The sequence below is a fragment of the Orcinus orca genome, chromosome 2, assembly GCF_937001465.1.
Source record: "Orcinus orca chromosome 2, mOrcOrc1.1, whole genome shotgun sequence".
NCBI classification, from domain to species: Eukaryota; Metazoa; Chordata; class Mammalia; order Artiodactyla; family Delphinidae; genus Orcinus; species Orcinus orca.
This window is the reverse complement of record NC_064560.1, coordinates 136,413,146-136,432,365: the sequence shown is the minus strand read 5'-3', so window position 1 is coordinate 136,432,365 and position 19,220 is coordinate 136,413,146. Positions and strand designations below refer to the sequence as shown.

Sequence of the window (19,220 nt, the reverse complement as noted above, 5' to 3'; positions counted from 1 at the left end):
GACTCGTCCTAGAAGGCAGGGGGCAGAGGTAGGCTACCACTCCTCCTAGGTCCTACTCCGTACACTGTGTTTTTCCCCTTGGTTTCACACTATTCCCATCATTTCCCCCATATTTTTCTTCTGCCCTGCCTTTTGTTTTTACTCTCCCTTTATTTTTCTTCTTCCTAGCTTATGACGTAGGCCCACCCATAGCTTTCATCAGCATTGTTTAGCTGTGCTAATAGCAATGCCAAGATACAATCCAATTCCATACAATTTAATTTGAAAACATGGTTAAAGACTTACTTTCCTGGGTACTGCACATGGAGACATACACAGATATAAGATGACCCAGACTGTTCCCTCAAATTGTTCGTAGTCTAAATATAGAGAGACAAGTATATGACGAATTGTGAATTGATACTAAAGCAACAGATGGTATATCAGTAAGCTATAGAAAGAAATGACAAGTAAATCTAAGCTGGCTTTTGGAAGATGACTAGTTCAGCAAAACCAGGAGAAGAAAAAGGACAATCCAGTCAGATGGTGGCACGTACAAAGGCATAAATGTTTGGGTAGTCGGTGTTGCTGGAAAAAAAGGAGATGACCACGGAGAAAGGGACAGACAGATGAATCCTGTTGTAGGATGCAGAAAGCGTACACATGCGCTCTTTTGTCCACATTTCCAGAAGTCTCCACAAAAATTTCCGTAAGAGGTATTGTTTTTGTTCACCCCTCTTATACCTTTGTCATCACCATGAAAAGAGCTTCTCCCAAATATCTGCTGCTCCTTGACAGGGGGCAGACCTGAGCTGAACCCTAAGCAAGAAGTCAAGCCCAGCCAGAGCTGCAGCAAGAAGTAGAACCACACAGCTAAGCCCAGCCTAGGTCTGCCGACCTCCAGACTACCTGCAGCCACGTGAAGGGTAAAAGCTTTATGACATGATTCTAAGATATCGTGATTGCTTGTGGCCCTGGCAGCACAGCTAACTAGGACACCTGGATTTTCACACGCGCACAGTCATACTCTCATAAATACGCTTTCCTTGAGTTGGCGTTTGGAGTCGAGGCTAATTCTACATGCTCGATAGTGCCAGATGCACTGAAGATAATGATGACCAATCAAATTCTTTGACAGCGGCATGTGGCAAGAACCCAGCAATGCTTTTTACATTCTTCATGCTACAGGTAGACTAGAGTCTCCCCCTTCGTAAATAGCAAAGCTTTTCCTGATAACATGTGAAACTTAACAGAATTAGAGTCTCAGGGACTTACTCTACCATCAAGCCCATATTTGTCAGAAAGCGCTTCCTGTCCAGCGTCAAAGATGGAGATCCTAGGGATGTGTGGTGACATCAACATTGCTCATCCCATCATGATGTAAAACTAAAGAAAGTAAAAGGTTAGTTCTTAGATGAACTTCTTTCAGAAGTGATTAACTTCATCGGAAAGATATTAAAGGATAATAACGTGTAATTAAAGAGCCTTCCTGGAAGCATATCTAAGAAAAGGCAATTATATCACATATTTTCACATACTAGTAAAACTGGGCACTTGCTACCAAAATAGGCAGGAATGAACATTGTCAGCTCAGCTTTTGGATGGTTTTATTCCCACTTCATGCCACCACTGACTTTGGGTTGAGGCAAATGAAACTAGAGACTAGAACGGGGAGTCAGGCTCTCAGTCTACTGAGGATGATGGAGTTAAGAATAGGAACCAAGCAAGCACCAAGTTTCCATCTTCTCCTACTTTCCTAGCCTTATAGAAAGCTCTTTGTCACAACCTAAGGGTTCACCCTGGGCTCTATCATTTACTAGTGTTTAAAAAAGAAAAAATACCACATGCTGGTATACATGCCATGTACTGATTCTAAGAACTTTTATTTTACATGTTTTTTAATAACAAGGAATATGACACTTGCCTCCAAACATGAATGTCATTTGGCAGAGGTAAATGTGTGCCAGCACACAGTAAAATACCAGAACAGGAATAAAAAGACCTTGGAGCTGCTTAAACCAAGAAGACCTATCACTCAGAGTGTCTTGCAATCTCTACCTTCTATGGAACTAGAACCATTTTATAAAATGCTATATGAATCTTGGAGACAATCATTATAGTAGTAATGCAGTGTCACTCTGAAGGATATCCTATCCTCATTTACCTTACATGACTGACTTAAATGAATCCATTAAACATCATTGCTTAAATAACAGTCTGGTCTTTGGCGAAAGATAGATTATAAGTTGTTGAAATAAAGACCTGCAAGTCTCCTCTCCTCTCAGAAACATCTACATTAAGTCACAATAGATGCCTGAAATAGTGAAAGGAAATTCCATGAAAATACTAAAGTTCTTCCCTAATGTGTTCAGTCAATTTTAATCACCAGTTGTCTTGCATATTTTTCAATTGTTCCCTTCCAAAGGCTAAAAATGTCTTGTATTTTACATATTGTAGCATTCTGGCTTGTCACACATATAGGCAAATTGTTGTTTAAAAGCTGCAGCGTTTAAAGCGAAATAAAACTTATGCTTACAGTGGGAAATATTCCTGGATTAATAGAGTTGCAGCAGATATACTCCAAAAATTGACTGAAGTCTGTGATTGATATTAGAAAGACAGAAAATTTATCTAGTTTTAGCAAATGTCAAATCAGCAGCCATTGCTTTTAAGATTAATAAAAGATATAATGGTTTCTAGATAGCCTCTAAATAGAGATTACTATGAATGGAGAAGTGATTTACCAACAGTCACCACAATGAGATTTCTTTAAAGGTTACAATCATCAGTTATTTAGCTAAAACACTGCTGAGAATGCCTGGTCATTTTTTGAATAATGCATAACGTTCATTGTAGATTTGATCTGTATTATAACAATAGAGATATTTCTAAAATAATAGGAAAAACTATCTGTTACCTTCCAATTGCTTAACGTATCACTTCCGTGAAGTAACTGACTCAAGACATATTACACACTGTCACCTGAGTGTTCTTTCTGCAAGCATAACTTGTAATAATCTGTACACAATTGGCATCACAAAACAAACTCATCAAACTTTATAGACTTTAAGAAAAGATGTAATGAACACAGGGCAGAATAAAGGACCTTTCTGAAGCAGTAAATTAAAATGATTAAATTCCTATATAGTTGTTTGGGACAAATTTAAATTTAAGTTTTGAAATTTAATTGTTAACGTGAACAACTCATCGCATTAAAAAGAAATGTTGCCTACATTGTATAAGTACTTTTCATGTAAATTTCCAAATGCCTTTAGGTTTATTCAAGAGACTGCTTGGAGAAGCACGAAGCATAATGTCTATCGTTTTATTGTTGGATTATGAACTGTACTTCACATGATGCTGCAGGCTATTTACATAAGCTTGTTTATCCATATGAACTCCTTCAAGGGCACAACACAGAAGACCTTAATAAATTAAAATGAATTTCTTTTGCTGTTGTTTCATGAATGTTTGATCAGAATGAGTAGCAGGTTTGCATCATAGAACTAGAGCAAACCAATAAAAAATACATATATTGTACAGCAGAAGCAGCTTATAGAAAGTGCCCATTGCATTCCTAGCAACATTTGAGAGCCAAGGTAAACAGTACAGAGTCTCTATACTTCAGTACAGTATGGTCTTCAGTTCTAGACTATCATCAGTTTCCTAATAGAGAGAATATGCATGTGCCAAATTGGATGCTCTACCATAGTCTGGATAAAATTTTTTAAGTAATAAAATCTGGCATCTCTTTCCAGCCTTCAAAACATCCATCCCAACCTCCACATTCTTCTCACTGACACCACCATGTTCCTCCAAAGACTGAAACACCCTTATGGGCAGAGATCATATTTTATCTTGTTTTTATCCATCTTCATCATTAGTAGTTACAGAGTGGAGTTGACTGAAGGTCACAAAATAAAAATGAATTATTAGCCATAGTCCAAAGCTGAGAGCATTCTCACCTGGAATGTTTGACGATAGTGATAGAAATCAGATATCATTGCTAGAAATGATATCTGATAGAAAGAACCCTAGACAGAAAAGCAGAACCACGGGATTCTAGTTTTAGATCTTCTAACACTTAACCATAAACCCTTTCTACCTCATTTCCCTCACCTGTAAAATGAGGGCTCAGTTCTATAGTATCTATAATTGTGCACCTCTAAAAGGCCATGATTCTAAAAGCAAGCAGAATTATCACATCGTAGAGGAACGGACAGATCATGGAACCATTAGGCTGCTCTACTTTGGCAGCCGCCACTACCAAGGAAGCCTATAAACTGCCAACTCTCTTAAAGAAAAGATGGAAATAAAAGATAATTATGTTAAAAAATTAATATAAGTCTAGTCCCTCAATGTATTTCAAATGGAATAATAAGATTAAGAATATATTTTGCATGTTGTGTAATTTCTAACCTGTTGTATTTATCCATTCATCTTACATGATGTGGAATGAACACAAAGACAACCTACTGAATAAACTCTTAAGTATTTACTAGGATTATATTCACGTCTTTAGCTTGGGAAAATTCACCACTACTTTAGCATCTGCAACATGGACTGGTGTATTACCGAGTTGACATCAACATTCTTAAGGGCAGAAGGGCTGTAAAAGAACAGCATGAATGTGCCTTGGTTTATTTGTACTGTGCTACCTTATACGTACACCCTGCCCTTGAGAGCTATCTCTGTTGTGCGTTCTTCTCAACCTTCAAATGTCATTCTTATACTTAGAGCAGGAGTCTGTGAACTCTGGCTTGTGGGCCAAATTTGGTGGCAGCTGCCTGCTCTGTAAGTACAGTATTATTAGAACACAGCCATACCCTGTTGTTTACATGCTATCTATGGTTGATTTCATGCTACAATGGCAGAGTTGAGTACTCCCCCAAAACTAAAATATTTACTATATGGCCTTTACATAAAATGTTTCCCAACCCCTGCTCTAGAGAAAAATAACCTGTTACAGTTTGAATTCTAATTTTCTTTCTCTAATAAGCCTAAGAAACACAATCTCTAAGTAACAAGAGCAAAGATACAAACAGATTCACACAGGTACATACATACATATGCTTATACCTCTTAGCACAGAATTGTCAATAGTCATTGCTTTTGACCCTTCATTTTAATTTGAATCCTATAATAGGTTATAGCTCCCCCCAGTACCCCTCCCTACAACAGCCAAGAGTACAGGGACTTCATAAGTCATTGTCAAGGTGTAATCACATAACTAAAGAATCTAATTCCTCCCCCAGAGGAGGCTGCCTACAATTCTACCAAATGTCCAATTTTATTCCATGCTCATCAAGGGCCTAGATACAAGGTTAAAGAACAAAACCCAGCAGATCCCGTCCCATGCCTTGAATGATACATTTTCAGGACAGAAAATCAATGGCCAACACCACATGTACATCAATAAACATATGCATGCATATTCATATGTTTAAAATCTCATCAATTATTAGGCGTTTCAAGAACAAACAAGAAAATAACCCTCTTAAGTATCAGAGTGAAGAAGGCCTAAAATTTCTAAGTAATAAGTTTTAAGGGAAACTGCACCAATGATTGGGGGCACAAATACATGTTTATATTTATAAATTTTATGCAATATGCATAGAGTTGAAACATTAATACATACATTGATCATTTTGTTGGTCAATGAAATCATTACTCAAAATGCCTGCTATAGTTGTACTTTGCTCCCATCCTCTCTTTCGTAACTAAAACCAGAAAATATCAGCCCTGCCCTTTAACAAATATTCTCATACTCCACCCCTTAATAATAATTTTCATGTATTAGCATAACATAAATTAAACCCAAGAAGCATATTAACGTTAAGTCATTTCATTCTCATTTCCCTGAAACCTTATCTATAGTGATAGAATATTTAGGCTGACAGACTTTTTGAAAATAAAATAGAAATAGAAGAGGTTTATTTCACCTTCACATGGTGTCTTTCTCATGCAGAGTTCAGATTTCCACATTTGTATCCCTTTAAAGGATTTGATATGCAGGAAAAGAAGAAAGGATGATGGTAAACATTTCATCTTAGAGACACCTACAGACCACCATATTCCAGGATGAACAGTGGCTAAAACCTTACCTTTTACTGACGTGTTAGGTGGAGGGCCTTCCATTCGCAAGTTCCATGGAGGGTCCCCCTGGTTAGCAAAGTCTCTCATTTTCAGATAGCTAATTGTAAGTCGAATGATGGAGGCCTTGTCAAGCTGGCTAGTGATGGCTGCAGGAAGAGGCAACAACTTGGCCAATTCATAGAACTCAAAGTTTTCTTTCCCCCGGCGGGAGCGAGCAGCATCCCGGGACTTCTCCTTTCTCAATGCTTGTAAACTGGAATCAAAGGAGTGGAAAAGTGTTGTTTAGAACACGTGACTCTGTCATCAAGCATAAACTGCTTTTCTTTTTACTTCTTTTTTCCCCCAGCAAAAATCTACCAAAATCATCTTCAAAATTCCAGGGACAAGGTAAAAGGAGTTCCAGACAATGACCTCTAAAACCATAAATTCTACTTCTAGGCTTATATGCCATAAACTCAAGTGCAATGAGTAAAAATAGTTTGCTTGTTAAGTTTTTTCCTCCAATCACCTATGCACTGCGATATATTGTTTCTAAGACATAAGGTTTACAGGTGATGCTTGATGTTATCAGCTATGAGCAATTTAAAAGATTGGGATTGTATTTATATATCTATTCGTAAGCTAATGGTTTTGTTCATTTAACGGTTATCACCATGGAATTGTAAAGCATCAGAAGGACACATCTGAAAAAATTTATTTCAGTTACCATCTTGAGAAACAAAGGGTAAACACACAGTTCACAGAATTAACAAATAAAATGTTGATGTGCTTCCAGCCCTCAATAAGAATCATGACCTTCAGTCACATAAAGAAAACATCTTATTGGAAATGAAGATTTCAATGTAACTATATAAATGCACTGGTAATTGATTGATAAGAGAATACTTTAATTCTTTATGAATGAACATACATTCATAGATGGACAGACTCTCTAAGATACTAGAGAATAAAATATATCACCCAGAAAAGTCAAACTTTAAGATAACATAAATTTAATGTTGAAAGATAAAGCCCTGTATGGGTTATTAAAATTTATAAACATTATAGACATATTACTTCACATAAGAGGCAACAGGTGGGATCCAGTATTTTCCTTTAACTATTCATGTACATTTCTGTTTGAAGTTTGCGCACATTGCTGAGGGCAGAATCTAGCACAACCGAAGTTGTATGTGGGCATCTGACAGGAGAAGTGCACCTACTCTGAACTGCTCCGTTTTGTGTCTGATGAAAAATAAATTCAACATCAGACTGTGATGATAAATAATTGGACAATATTTATAGTATCAAGGTATTATTAACATCATTTGTAAGTATCCATTTTATTGGACTTTGAAGGCATTTTAAATCTTTGAATCTAGCATTCTGGTTTCCCATTGCAAAATATCAAGAAAGAGAAATAAGAAAGAAGCAAGACCAGAGGAATAGATTAAAATGAGTCCAACAGTGTGGCTTCAGTCTCTTAATATGAGCAATAACTTCCCTATTACCTGAGACCACATCTGATATTGTTCATAGTGGAAACACTGTTTTCACGGCAGACATTTCAGGTATCTTATTGAATATCTATGTGATTTAAGTAATGCCATAATGCTATGGTCAAATACTTGCTAGGCTAATACCCCTACCGGTTTCATGTTCACTCTATTAATAAAATATTCTACATTAGCTGACTAATGTCTTTCTCAGAACTAGACAAATTAATGCTATCATTTTCAGAGTCAAAGCAGTCACAGGTGACAAACTTTTGTCTTAATGTTGGTGATAAGCAGAAACATCACTAATTTATAAAGAAAAGACATGTTATGCCATTAATTTCCCAAAATTTTAGCTGGCCTCCATTCACTTCTTTAAATGCTCAGTGTGGCTTGTTGAAAATTGTCAGTAAAAGTAAGAGATGCCTTACAATCTGATAAAGTATAAGTATAACCAGGACCCAGGTCAACATCTTAGGATAAAACAATGATTCATAGCCCTCCCTCTATATAATAAAAGTAATCTAACACCATTTAAGTCAGTTGTGCCAAAAGAACTATGTCATTTGACATGTTTTCTCTACCACTTGTAGAGTGCAGTGGTTCAAGTTCAATGCTTTGCTCTTTTTGTGTTCTTGTAATCGAATACTACTCCAGAAGGTGGGCTGAACTTACTTTTTTTTTTTTTTTCTTTTCTTTTTGGTCCAGTAAGTGACTATGATGGAGCTCTAGAGCAGGGGCTGCAAACTCAAGGGCTTGCAGGGTGAAGGCAGGGAATGTCAATGAGTAAAGAGGCCTGAGGCCACCTGTGGAGAAGTGGAGGCTGAAAGCCCAGGCAAAGGAAAGCGCACACCGTTTCAGCTTTGCGTGTGCTGCTTTGGGGGAAGGCATGCCTAGTGTTGCCAGATCTCTGCTGTTGCTATTTCTAGAAAACAAAATCTGAATTTTTACATAGCACTTCCAATTTTATGTTATGTGTTAATTTTATGTTAACTAACTGGCGTTTTTAAAAATCATGCGAGCCAAACAGAACATGCCACTTGGTCAATAATGGAGCAGGGACTCATTTTGCAATTGGGTAATAATTTGGGAGGCCAATTTTGCCAGAAGTTTTACATGGATGTTATATATAATTTTACTTACACATGTCACTTAGTGGTCACAAATGAATTCACTTGTTATCTATTTAATATTACTAATATTCACACTAGGAATTTCTCTATTCAACTGAAGCAAGTAGAGGATTATTGGGTTATTCTGAAATTGATATCTCTGCATAGGCTTATCAATAATCTAAGGAAAAAAAACTAATCCTAAGGGTAGGCAAAGCCCAAGATCACAGAGATCAACCCAATGAGCTCCAGGGGTGAGGCGGAGGGGAGATGACTTCTTCTGTCTCCTCAAAGAAGGGGAATATGTGGACACTAAGGCTTTGGGGTGCCTTGCCTAAACATTGCGCTCTGACACTTGACTTTTCTAAAATACCACTTACTTTATGTGTTCCCATACTACCTCCTTATCGTTTTTCTCTTCTCTACCTCTCCCCTCTTTAAAAAAAAATCTCTAACCCACAACTGTGTCACCCTACTGGAGTAATCGTCCTAGCTATAATCTTAATAACAATGGGTTTCCATGACTTCCACATCACATCATTATGCTGACACCACAGTACAGAAGACTTTCCGAATGATAGCACTGTGTCTCTAATAAGTAGTAACTGGTTTTGAGGGCAACAGCAATAAAATACGGTTAAAGGATTATAAAGGTTGTGGAGATGCTGATACAATTGATGAAGCTAAAGTCCTTAAGACAAGGACAGATTGTGGATTAATCTTTTGCCTGCTTTTGTGAAACAGAGCCTAGTTACAAGTAATTCTCAAATTGAATTAAGGACTACATTAAAACCCAAAATAAATTTGCATTTATACATTCTGTTCTCAACCAAAACATTATGGTTGCATTTCTAAATACTAGAGAAAGAATGGATTGACTATATGTGAGTGAATGTTATGGCCTGATCTCTGCCACCTAAAATATGATTAAACCGTAAATACTCCTTGGGTCCAAACTTCCCACTGCTTTAATGTTCTTTCACTTGGACTCTGAATAACAGAAAACCCTCCACAAATCAAAATTTCAACTCTCTTTGATGACGACAGTATCATCCTCACTAATAATTACCACCACCAGCAACAAAATCAACAACCATTTCCAAAGACACACACACACACACATCTGAAAATCATAGGCAAAATTATGTATATATGTGTATATTTTGGGGGTGATGGTAAATGATTTTCAGATTTTCAAAAGGGGCCCAGCACCCAACCAAAATAATAATAATCTAATGTATAGAATTTCCTCATATAGGATTATAAAGTTGGATTCTGCCTCTTTTTGCCATTGATGTTGCTAGAATTAACTTATCCTAAAGAAATACCTTGGTTAAAATACTATTATTTTATGTATGTTTCCGTTCAACACTTTGAAACAATTTTTACATTCTATAGTTATATCTTTAAAGCATAGCTGACAATCAAAAAAGAGTTTACTAAGAATGAAGCTTTAGCAGTCAGTGCTTGTAAATGTAAAGTGAGTTTTTAAATCTTTCCATCTATTTTAAGTTCCTTTGGCAAGTTGTATATTTTGCAGAAAGAGTCCCAGTGAAGGAGTTATGAGACCCACTTTAGCCACTGTAGGCCACTTATAATTCTAAGTCACTAAGTGGAGCCTCAATTGTATCATCTTAGATCATGAGAATGACAAACAAGGAGTATTTGGCAAATCTCCTGGGACCACTGCAATGACTCATATGATAATTTCATGTTAGTATATTGTAGACCACAAAGAAGTAAACCCCTTGGACAATTCTAAATTTGAACTTATTATTAACCGGGGGATTTTTGTGGAAACTAATGCCTGTGGCCAGCAATTTGTTATGTAAGTGATATTGATACCTCTCTGGTCAATAACGTTTGGGTAACAAAAGATGTATTAATACATCTCTGGTCAATGATGTGATAACAGTTAAGATAGTTTGTAAGCTCTAAATGTGGTAGAGTCTACTTCAGAGTTTTACAACTAAGAATTTTGATAAGTTGGAAAGACTTAAGAATGCTTAAAATATAGTCAACCCTTCCTTAAACTTTCTTGGAAGCACAGGAGTTAGGAGTAGGGGCTCTGTAGCCAGACTGTATGGGCTACCTTGGATAGGTGTCTCAACTTCTTTAGGCCTCAGTTTCCTCATCTGGGAAATAGACATTATATTAGTACATACATCACAATATTGCTCAGAGGAATAATTGAGCTAATATATGTAAAGCGCTAAATGCCTGCCATGTTGTAAACGTTATATAAGCATTAACTATTATTACGGTAATTGTAAAACTTCCCTGGGGACAAAAGCCCAACTGTTTTGACCCTAGTACCACATCTGATTATTACCTTATTCCTCCACAATTCTTTGTAATTTTCTTTAACCAGCAGCCTCTTTCCTACCAGTTTTTTTTTTTGTTTTTTTTACTCTGGTTACAGTTTTATAATTCTGAATACTTATTTGTTTTCCTCATTGTCCTCTCAAACTGCCACTTGTGACCTTCATTTTTTAGTAAATTTTATTTCCCATACAGTGACAGTAGAAATTAAATCAAAGGCCTGACTTCTGCTTGGTGACAACCCTAAACTGCTGATTTCTGAAACTCCTTCCACGTTCTCTCAGCTCACGATTCTCACTTTCTTTAAGTTCTGTCTGCTGCCTCTCTCAGCATATCCTCCACACTAGCGGAAGGCAGAGGGTAAGTGTGTGGATTGCAGAGCCAGACTGCCTGTATTTAAATCCTGGCTCTATAACTTATGAATCATGTAAACCTGAGCAATTTACTTAACTTCTTTTGCCTCAGTTTTTCTCACCTGTGAAATGGGATGATAATACTATCCGCTTCATAAGGTTCTTGTTGAAATTGAGTGAGGTAATTTTTGTAAAATATTTACAGTGGTGCCTGGCACACAGCAATACTGTATAAGATGTGTTAAATGAAAACCTAAGCTCAGGTCACACCGACTATTCTATGCTTTAAGGTCCATTTATAATTTACACTCTGTTCTCACCAATATGATTTCTATCCACTGGTTCTGATATACCACATTGTGTACTTCAGTTAAATAAAACTACTTGACTGCAGAGATATTGATTTTTCATTATGGTTCTCCTTATGACTATGGTCTATCTGTTTTACACCACAGGTATACTCAATAACTCATTCAAATAAAAAATAACATATGTCTCATTAATGGAAGGTTAAATGTTTATAAATACGTGATTGCCTGTACTAAGAATAATAAGGGGCCATTTTTTGTTCCCTAAAGTAGAAAAAAGTGGCATTCAATGGTAAGACATGCAATTTTGTTTACACCGAAAACTGAACATCCAAACAGTAGTTAAGGGAACGGGTTACTCAGGAAGATGGTGAAAGCTTCTATGGAAGACTTGAAAATTGCAATGATTATTATTAGTCAGAAAGAGTATATGTGGTACTCCTAGCAGGAAGAAGATCTTTCAAAGTATCTCCCAAAACATCACAAATCTGAAAGTTCTCTTTAATGTCAGGCAAAGCCCCAAATCCAGGACCATGGAGAGCTCAGCCAGAACATCTGGAGCAGGGAAGAAACTTGGAAGGGCAGCAGCATTTCCTGCTCTGGCCTCCACATCGGGGGCAAGGCTGAATCATGAAACTTTACTTGAGCCAGCAATGAGACAGGAAAAAAAGGTACAAACTTAAAAAAACATAGGTACTGCCACTATCACAAAGCCAATATTATGAAATTGACTCAGGACTTATAATCTCTCTGAAGCTGCCACAGAGCTGGATAAGGGTGTCAATTTTTCATTGGGCCACTTGTCCATGGTGGACAAAACAGATAATTTTGGATGTGATGACTCATTAAATTAAAAGAGGTAAGTTATTTTTTATGGCTGGTCTTTTGTAAAATTTAGTTTTGCAAAATTGATTATTTGGTTTCCTACTTCACAGAAATGGCGATAATGATTACGGGAACAATATAGCTAGAGATTTACAGAATATAACAGAGCAAAAGTAATAACTGTCACAGAGGAACAACAGAAGTAAGTCAGCTTTATCAAATGTTTCTTCTCCGATGACTTCTTCATAGCATAGATTTCTATCAGTTATTTTTTTTTTTACAATTTATAATTATATTTGTGGAATGGCTTCTTATACGGACATTACTGACAGATCCACACTCTCTTACACAAAAATCCTCTCTCTAAGCCTCAGCTTTAACACCTTCATGTAAACTTTTAGAATACAATAACTAGTTTATAAAAGAACACGGAGAGCTTCCCCGGTGGTGCAGTGGTTAAGAATCCGCCTGCCAATGCAGAGGACACGAGTTCGAGCCCTGGTCCAGTAAGATCCCACATGCTGCGGAACAACTAAGCCCTTGCCACAACTACTGGGCCTGTGCTCTAGAGCCTGCAAGCCACAACTACTGAAGCCCACGCACCTAGAGTCTGTGCTCCACAAAAAGAGAAGCCACTGCAATGAAAAGACCGCGCACCACAACGAAGAGTAGCCCCCACTCTCCACAACTAGAGAAAAAGCCCGTGTGTAGCAACAAAGACCCAATGCAGCCAAAATAAATTAATTTATTAAAAAAAAAAAAAAGGAACACGGCAGGTTTTGTTCGTCTAACTGTAGGGGAAAGGAAAGGTAGGGTCATTAAATTTTACCTTTTTAAAGTACTTCTAAGGAGCCGGACAGGCAGTTTTTTATGGATTTTCCTACTTGTTTTGCTTAGGAGAACCCAGCACTACAGACTTCTACTATTTATCAATTAATCTGGCATGCAGCCTCAAAGGAAGAAGGTCGACCTGTATTAAAAATGCAGCCATCAAAAATTCATCAAAGGCTGCAGCATTTTAACTCATGAAGCTTTGAACACCTGCATACTTGTCAGATCTCTGGTCATAGTTAACGGTGAGACCTACAGTTACTCTGGTACCTACACCTGCCCTGACATGAGCTGAATGAGGAGACTTCCCAGGGAAAAACTACAGTAAAGATTCTATAAGCACTGCTTGCCCTTCCTCCGTTACTTTCAGTAAAACAGCCCACCAAACACTGACATCACATAGAGTTCAAAGTCAATCATATCAGCCAACTGCAAAGAATAAAAGTCTTTCAGAAGTATCTTTTTCCCTATGATTGTAAATATCAGCATTCTTACAAGGTAATAGAATTGAGAAACGCACAACTATTATCTGGAAGGATTATGTACAACATAATTCACAAATTGAAGTCTTTTAATGCTCTTCAAGAAAAGGTAATAATTTCAGAAACCTTCCTTTAATGTGTGAAGCAAGCAGTATAGTATATGCTGGAAGTAAAAACTGGAACCTTCAAGTTCAAGGTAAGAACTCTGCTGCTTAACTAATGCACTGCTCATAGCTGTCATCATTAATTTATGTTAGCCTCTGTAAACATCAAGAGTATAATAGGCCAATTTCACAACTAAATATAGATGCACATTTTGCCCTTATATAAATGGCAGATTGCTGCTGTAGATCATCGCTGCAGCAACATGTCAGTAAAGATGCACTGTTTGATGGTCTGATGCTCACACAATATATAAAACCAGTTGTAATGGTTGTTTGGAAGCAAAGTGTAACATAGCAGCAAAATTTCATTTGCTCCACAAACTCAGGATATATTAAGCTTGGCTGACAAAGACTGCTTGATGTGCTAAATCAGTTTGACCTCCATTCTTGCCTTATTTTTCTCATTTAACATGTGAAATGACCATTATTTTTCCCCCATGTAAGAAAATATCATGAAATTGATTGCTTAACACCAGTGTCAAAAACATCTGCAACTGCTAACATTCAATGAAGTATCAAAATCAAGACGCACACTTAAAAATGTTTAAACTAAGATATATTCTGATTGAATAATCATGACCCATTTCTGACTTGTGGTAAAATAGATCAAAAGAGTAATTAAAGCCATTCAATTGAATGCCTTCCCTCATCTTCAGAAAATGCCTTGTGTATGTTTGATCTTAATAATTAAATTAATTGGTTTTAGCCAATGAGCATTTTTATTCTTAACACTTTAAATAAGAGGATTTAATTCCAGAATGAGTCATTAGAATAGTAATAAAGAAAGCTGAGAGGTCCGAGCAATCCTTTTCAACCAATGTTCACCTTGATTCAAATAACCCTTGAATGAACCACAGCAAGACCAAACTATTCATTGTATGCTTTGGTGTCTGCCAAAAACCTCCTGAATCAAAGTGTTTTGTTCTTCATTTTCCCCCAGAACTTTAAGCTATGCAACTGGCAATTCCATAATAATGAAAAAAAATCTTGCAGCTTTATCAAGTAATTTCTCTCCACCCAATACATAGCACTTTACCTTGAAGCAACTTGTATATTTCACACCTTAAATTTCTATTTACCAAACCAGCTAATCACTTCACAATTGAACTCAGAACAAAAAAAAATTATCAATTAAAGTGGTTGAAACTCCTGCAAATTATCATTTAGGAATGAAGTAATTGCTTTCATCAGGGCAGAAAAGCCCGCCAGAACAGAAATGTCACTTTAGATTAGTGTTCTCTCTCCTGAAGCTATGGATGACACAGCTGATATAAGACTAAATGCCAAGACCAATCAATTGCTTTTGTGGCTCTGCTCTGAGCTGCTGTAAAAGGGGCCATTTTCTAGGATCTACTCTTCATTATAGTAAATGCTATCTCCTTGGTAACATAATTCCATTTCTCATAAATTCTGTCTGAGCGCATTGTCCTAACAATGGATGTTTGTGGAAAAGAATGCTGTTGGTTTAATGCACAGAATTAAGTGTGAATGGCTGTCAAACTGCTATAGTTTACTAGTTCTTAAACATAAATTGAAGTCTTATACATTAAAAAGAATTCTTGGGGAGAAATGAATGTCCTGAACAAGGGTAAGATATTTGTATTTGAAGGTTCTGTGCTACTGGTTTAGAATTTTGACTATTCTAGTATTTATCTGTTGTGTACATTAAATCAGTCAGCTCACACCAGAGGTGGGTGAACACATCACTTACTTTCTCAGCAGTGTAGTTTGCAAATGTGAAACCTCAGAAGCAAATATGGACTCGTTGGGCAACTGCATGTGATTTGTGAATAGCCACAACTGTATTAAAAGAAAAAAAAATTTTTTCTTTCAGCTGAGCCATTCCTGGAAAGCACCCAGATCTTAATTTGTATTGTTCATCCCTCTGAAGTTACAAGAATCTGGGTTGCAGGCTCCAATTAAAAAGAAATTGAAGAAGCTAATATAGTGAGAAAGCAGCAATTCCCTGCACTGCTCTCTTCAGGTCTGAAGTTTAGAAAGAGATTCAGGATCACGGGTCTTTGACCGACGTGGGATAAAGGCTTTCTCATCCCGGTGAGCACACATGTGTAACTTCCATTAGCAGGAACACAAGTCGTGAGCACACATTGAGAGGAAAGTCTACTGCTAAATATTTGAAAGGGTCAGAGCATCTCTGCTGAGAGGCAAAATGAGAAGGAATAGTGGGCACCCTGTGACCGCAGGACATTTTACTAACCATCTAAAGGGCCACTGATGGAATTCTATCACTCCAAGGAACTACAGTACTAATTTTCATAATATCAATGACAGGAAAGTACATGTTGTTTCTACATTTTAAGATTATTCAGTACCGTCAAAGAAAAGCATTGACCTTATTTAGCACCATAATCATAAAAGCAAACATCTTTGAATGTCTACTAAGTTTCAGGGTTTAAGTGCTTTAAGCATCATCCCATTTAATTCATGGTTGCCAATATCAGAAGGGGAGGGGGGGAAGTAACAGCATCTATGAAAAGCAGATCATCTCCGCTGATTATATTTGACCCTAAAACAGTGTTGCTTTCAGACCCTATTTTGGGGGGCAACTAAATGGGTTTTATATCTTCCCTCTAACTTTCTGCTCTCATCCCCCAAAACGAGGAGTTTTCTTGTCTCAGGGAGGGCTTTCCCTGGATCCTAGACTTTCAGTGCTAAAAGCAGGACGGTCCTGGGCAAACCAGAACAGTTGGTAACCCTGGAAATGTTACTGCCTCCCATCTCACAAATAAGAAGATCAAAGCACAGAGAGAGAAAGTAACTTTGCCCAAGGCCAATGACAGCTGAAGCTAGAATCTGAACCTTGGCAAGATGACCCCAATATGTCCTTCTCACCACCGCACTGCACTGCCTCTAGAGCAATAACGTCCTCGTGATTTCCCTTCTCCCAATTATATTTACACAACCATTAAGTTACCGATAAAGTTTTATATAATTTATAATCACCCATATAAATTCCATCATAATTGTTATGAAAACATTAATTTGTTAATAAAATTTCCAATAAACCCCCTGTTTTTTCAGGCTTATAAACACATTCCAATTTGGAGTAGATAAATTTGCTGTTAATCGCTCTAAGTTCCAAACTAAGTCGCTTTGGAATTCAAATTCGAATGACCTTTCTAGAGGGAAAATTCATTTTTTCCTTTAATTTTTTTTAAGTGTGATTTCAAACACTTTTGAAAGCACAACCAAGTAGAAGAAAGCTTTTGAAAACTTTCAAGCTTGATAGGAGAAAGTTGGAAAGGAGAAAGCATGCTTTGACAAGTTTGAAGATCTTTAAGTATGAAAAATGAAAGTTATGGTCATGTGAACACTGCAAACAGCACACGCTTCTACTTAACATCAATGAACACACCATTATACTATAACTGCCTGCATTTCTAACAGAAATAAGTGAAATGGTCATGCTTTCTTTAAACACTACAATTGAGAATACAGGTCCATCAGTCTAAAGAGACAATATACCCTACCCCTACCTTACTGACTTTTTCTTAAAAGACACGTATTTTTATTTAACCTCTCATCAAGGTTCCAGAAGCACTGTATATAGTTACCAGGGGTGTACAGTGTTACAATTTCTAGAGAACACTTAGGGAAATACATATCCTAAGCTGACTAAGGAGGCAAATAAATATATTCTGAAAGAATATTCACTGCCTCTTTGATAGACTTTAGAAACAAATCATGGAATATTCTCAAGATATTGAACAAAGATGTTGAAACAAATCTTCAATGACTGGGGAAATTTTTTTACAATATGTTAAGTGATAAAAGGCAATTCATAAAGCAGCATGTACAGTGGGTCAGACAACTATAGTGATATATCCATAATTATATATACAGAGAAAATATATCCAAACCAGGATTAATTCCCACAAGGCAAAATATTAAGATCGGTAATTTCTACGTGGTAGAAATTCCTTGTAGGGGGGTCAGAAGATGGGAGGTGGCGGGGGGGGGCAGGAGATAACTAATTTCTGAAGTTTCTTCAATAAACATGTATTTTTAATATAAAAATTACTTCTTGAAAAAAACAACATAAATGTAATTTTATGGACTCTAAGTTGAGCCTCAGAAGCACTATGATGCTCAGAGGTATTTTTCATTTAATAAATGGTTTACCTGACAGTGCTATCAAATGCCATCCTGTCACCACTTCTTGCAATAGTAGGGCCTGAAAAATATTTCGAGAAAACGCTTGGCTTGGTCATTCCTCTAAAAGAGAACTGGAATTGAAAAAGCTGGGAGAAGGCTTCATCCCTCCTCAAGTTATCCCACATGAGTCTCCAATCAAATGACTGAGTCCTTCAGCCAGACAGCCTGGGCTCCTATGTCTTTTGTGACCCCCCCTAAACCCCAAAGCACTGTGTTGCCCAGTGTACAATATACCACCTGCCTGGTTGGGCATGGAGTGTGCTACCATTTAATGACTGACTTTTTCCGTGTGTCACTAACTCCTTGACAACCCGATGGCAGATGCAGATGCTTACCTGGGAGAAAACACAGATAAATAAACACACAAAATATTGCACAGAATGGGCTTCCTGAAGCCAGATCTCAGACCCTGACTCAAGTCTTGGTTAAGAAGCTGCCTCAGTTAACGGTATCTTGAGATCTCTACTAAGTTCTATAACACTGACCAAACTATCATAGTCAGGATCATTGTTTCTTCATTGACTGCTACACCTCCCACTTCTAACAGGTGTTGGCCCTCGGTGATACAGTGGGTCCATGGCATTAGACTACATATATGCAGCAGAGAAGACGTTTATGTGCCAGGGATTATCATATGAGATTTAATCTGAGAAGTCATAATACCTCACTGAGGTACTTTATAAAGCAGGACAACATAGGAAATGCCTGTTTATTTGCAGGCTTCCATTACTTAGTCAGGAACAAAGTCCTTCCAAAACCCTACATTCTTTTGAAAAACCTTGATAGATGCTTAGTCCTCTCATTAAAATCTGACTTGGAGGAACTACAAGTTAAGTTATTCTGAGCCACATGTAACTATGTAACAGGATGATAAAGGTAGGTAATATTTCAATGTATAAAATACATGTTTAAAACATGAAATTAAGTAAGGGTAAAATAAATAGGCATTTTTTTTAATTTCATGAGTTTGCAAGCTCCTCATGGAAAAACAAAAGGTTGTACCATGATACAAGTATACATGAAACTAAAAAGACCCAGTTACCTTATTAGTTGCAAGTCAGCACTGAATTTACTGAGATTGAATAATTACAACTTTA

At 37.0% G+C, this 19,220-nt stretch overlaps 1 protein-coding gene across 4 annotated transcripts in view; it reads right to left on the bottom strand.

The window, feature by feature from the left end:
• Positions 1-19,220, bottom strand: part of NPAS3 (neuronal PAS domain protein 3) — an 867,013-nt gene that overhangs the window by 590,043 nt on the left and 257,750 nt on the right. For all 4 annotated transcript variants that reach the window (XM_049705378.1, XM_049705380.1, XM_049705379.1 and 1 more), the window contains exon 2: positions 6,084-6,328. In XM_049705378.1, the coding sequence (XP_049561335.1) occupies positions 6,084-6,328 (245 nt within the window). The remainder of the gene's footprint in view (positions 1-6,083; positions 6,329-19,220) is intronic.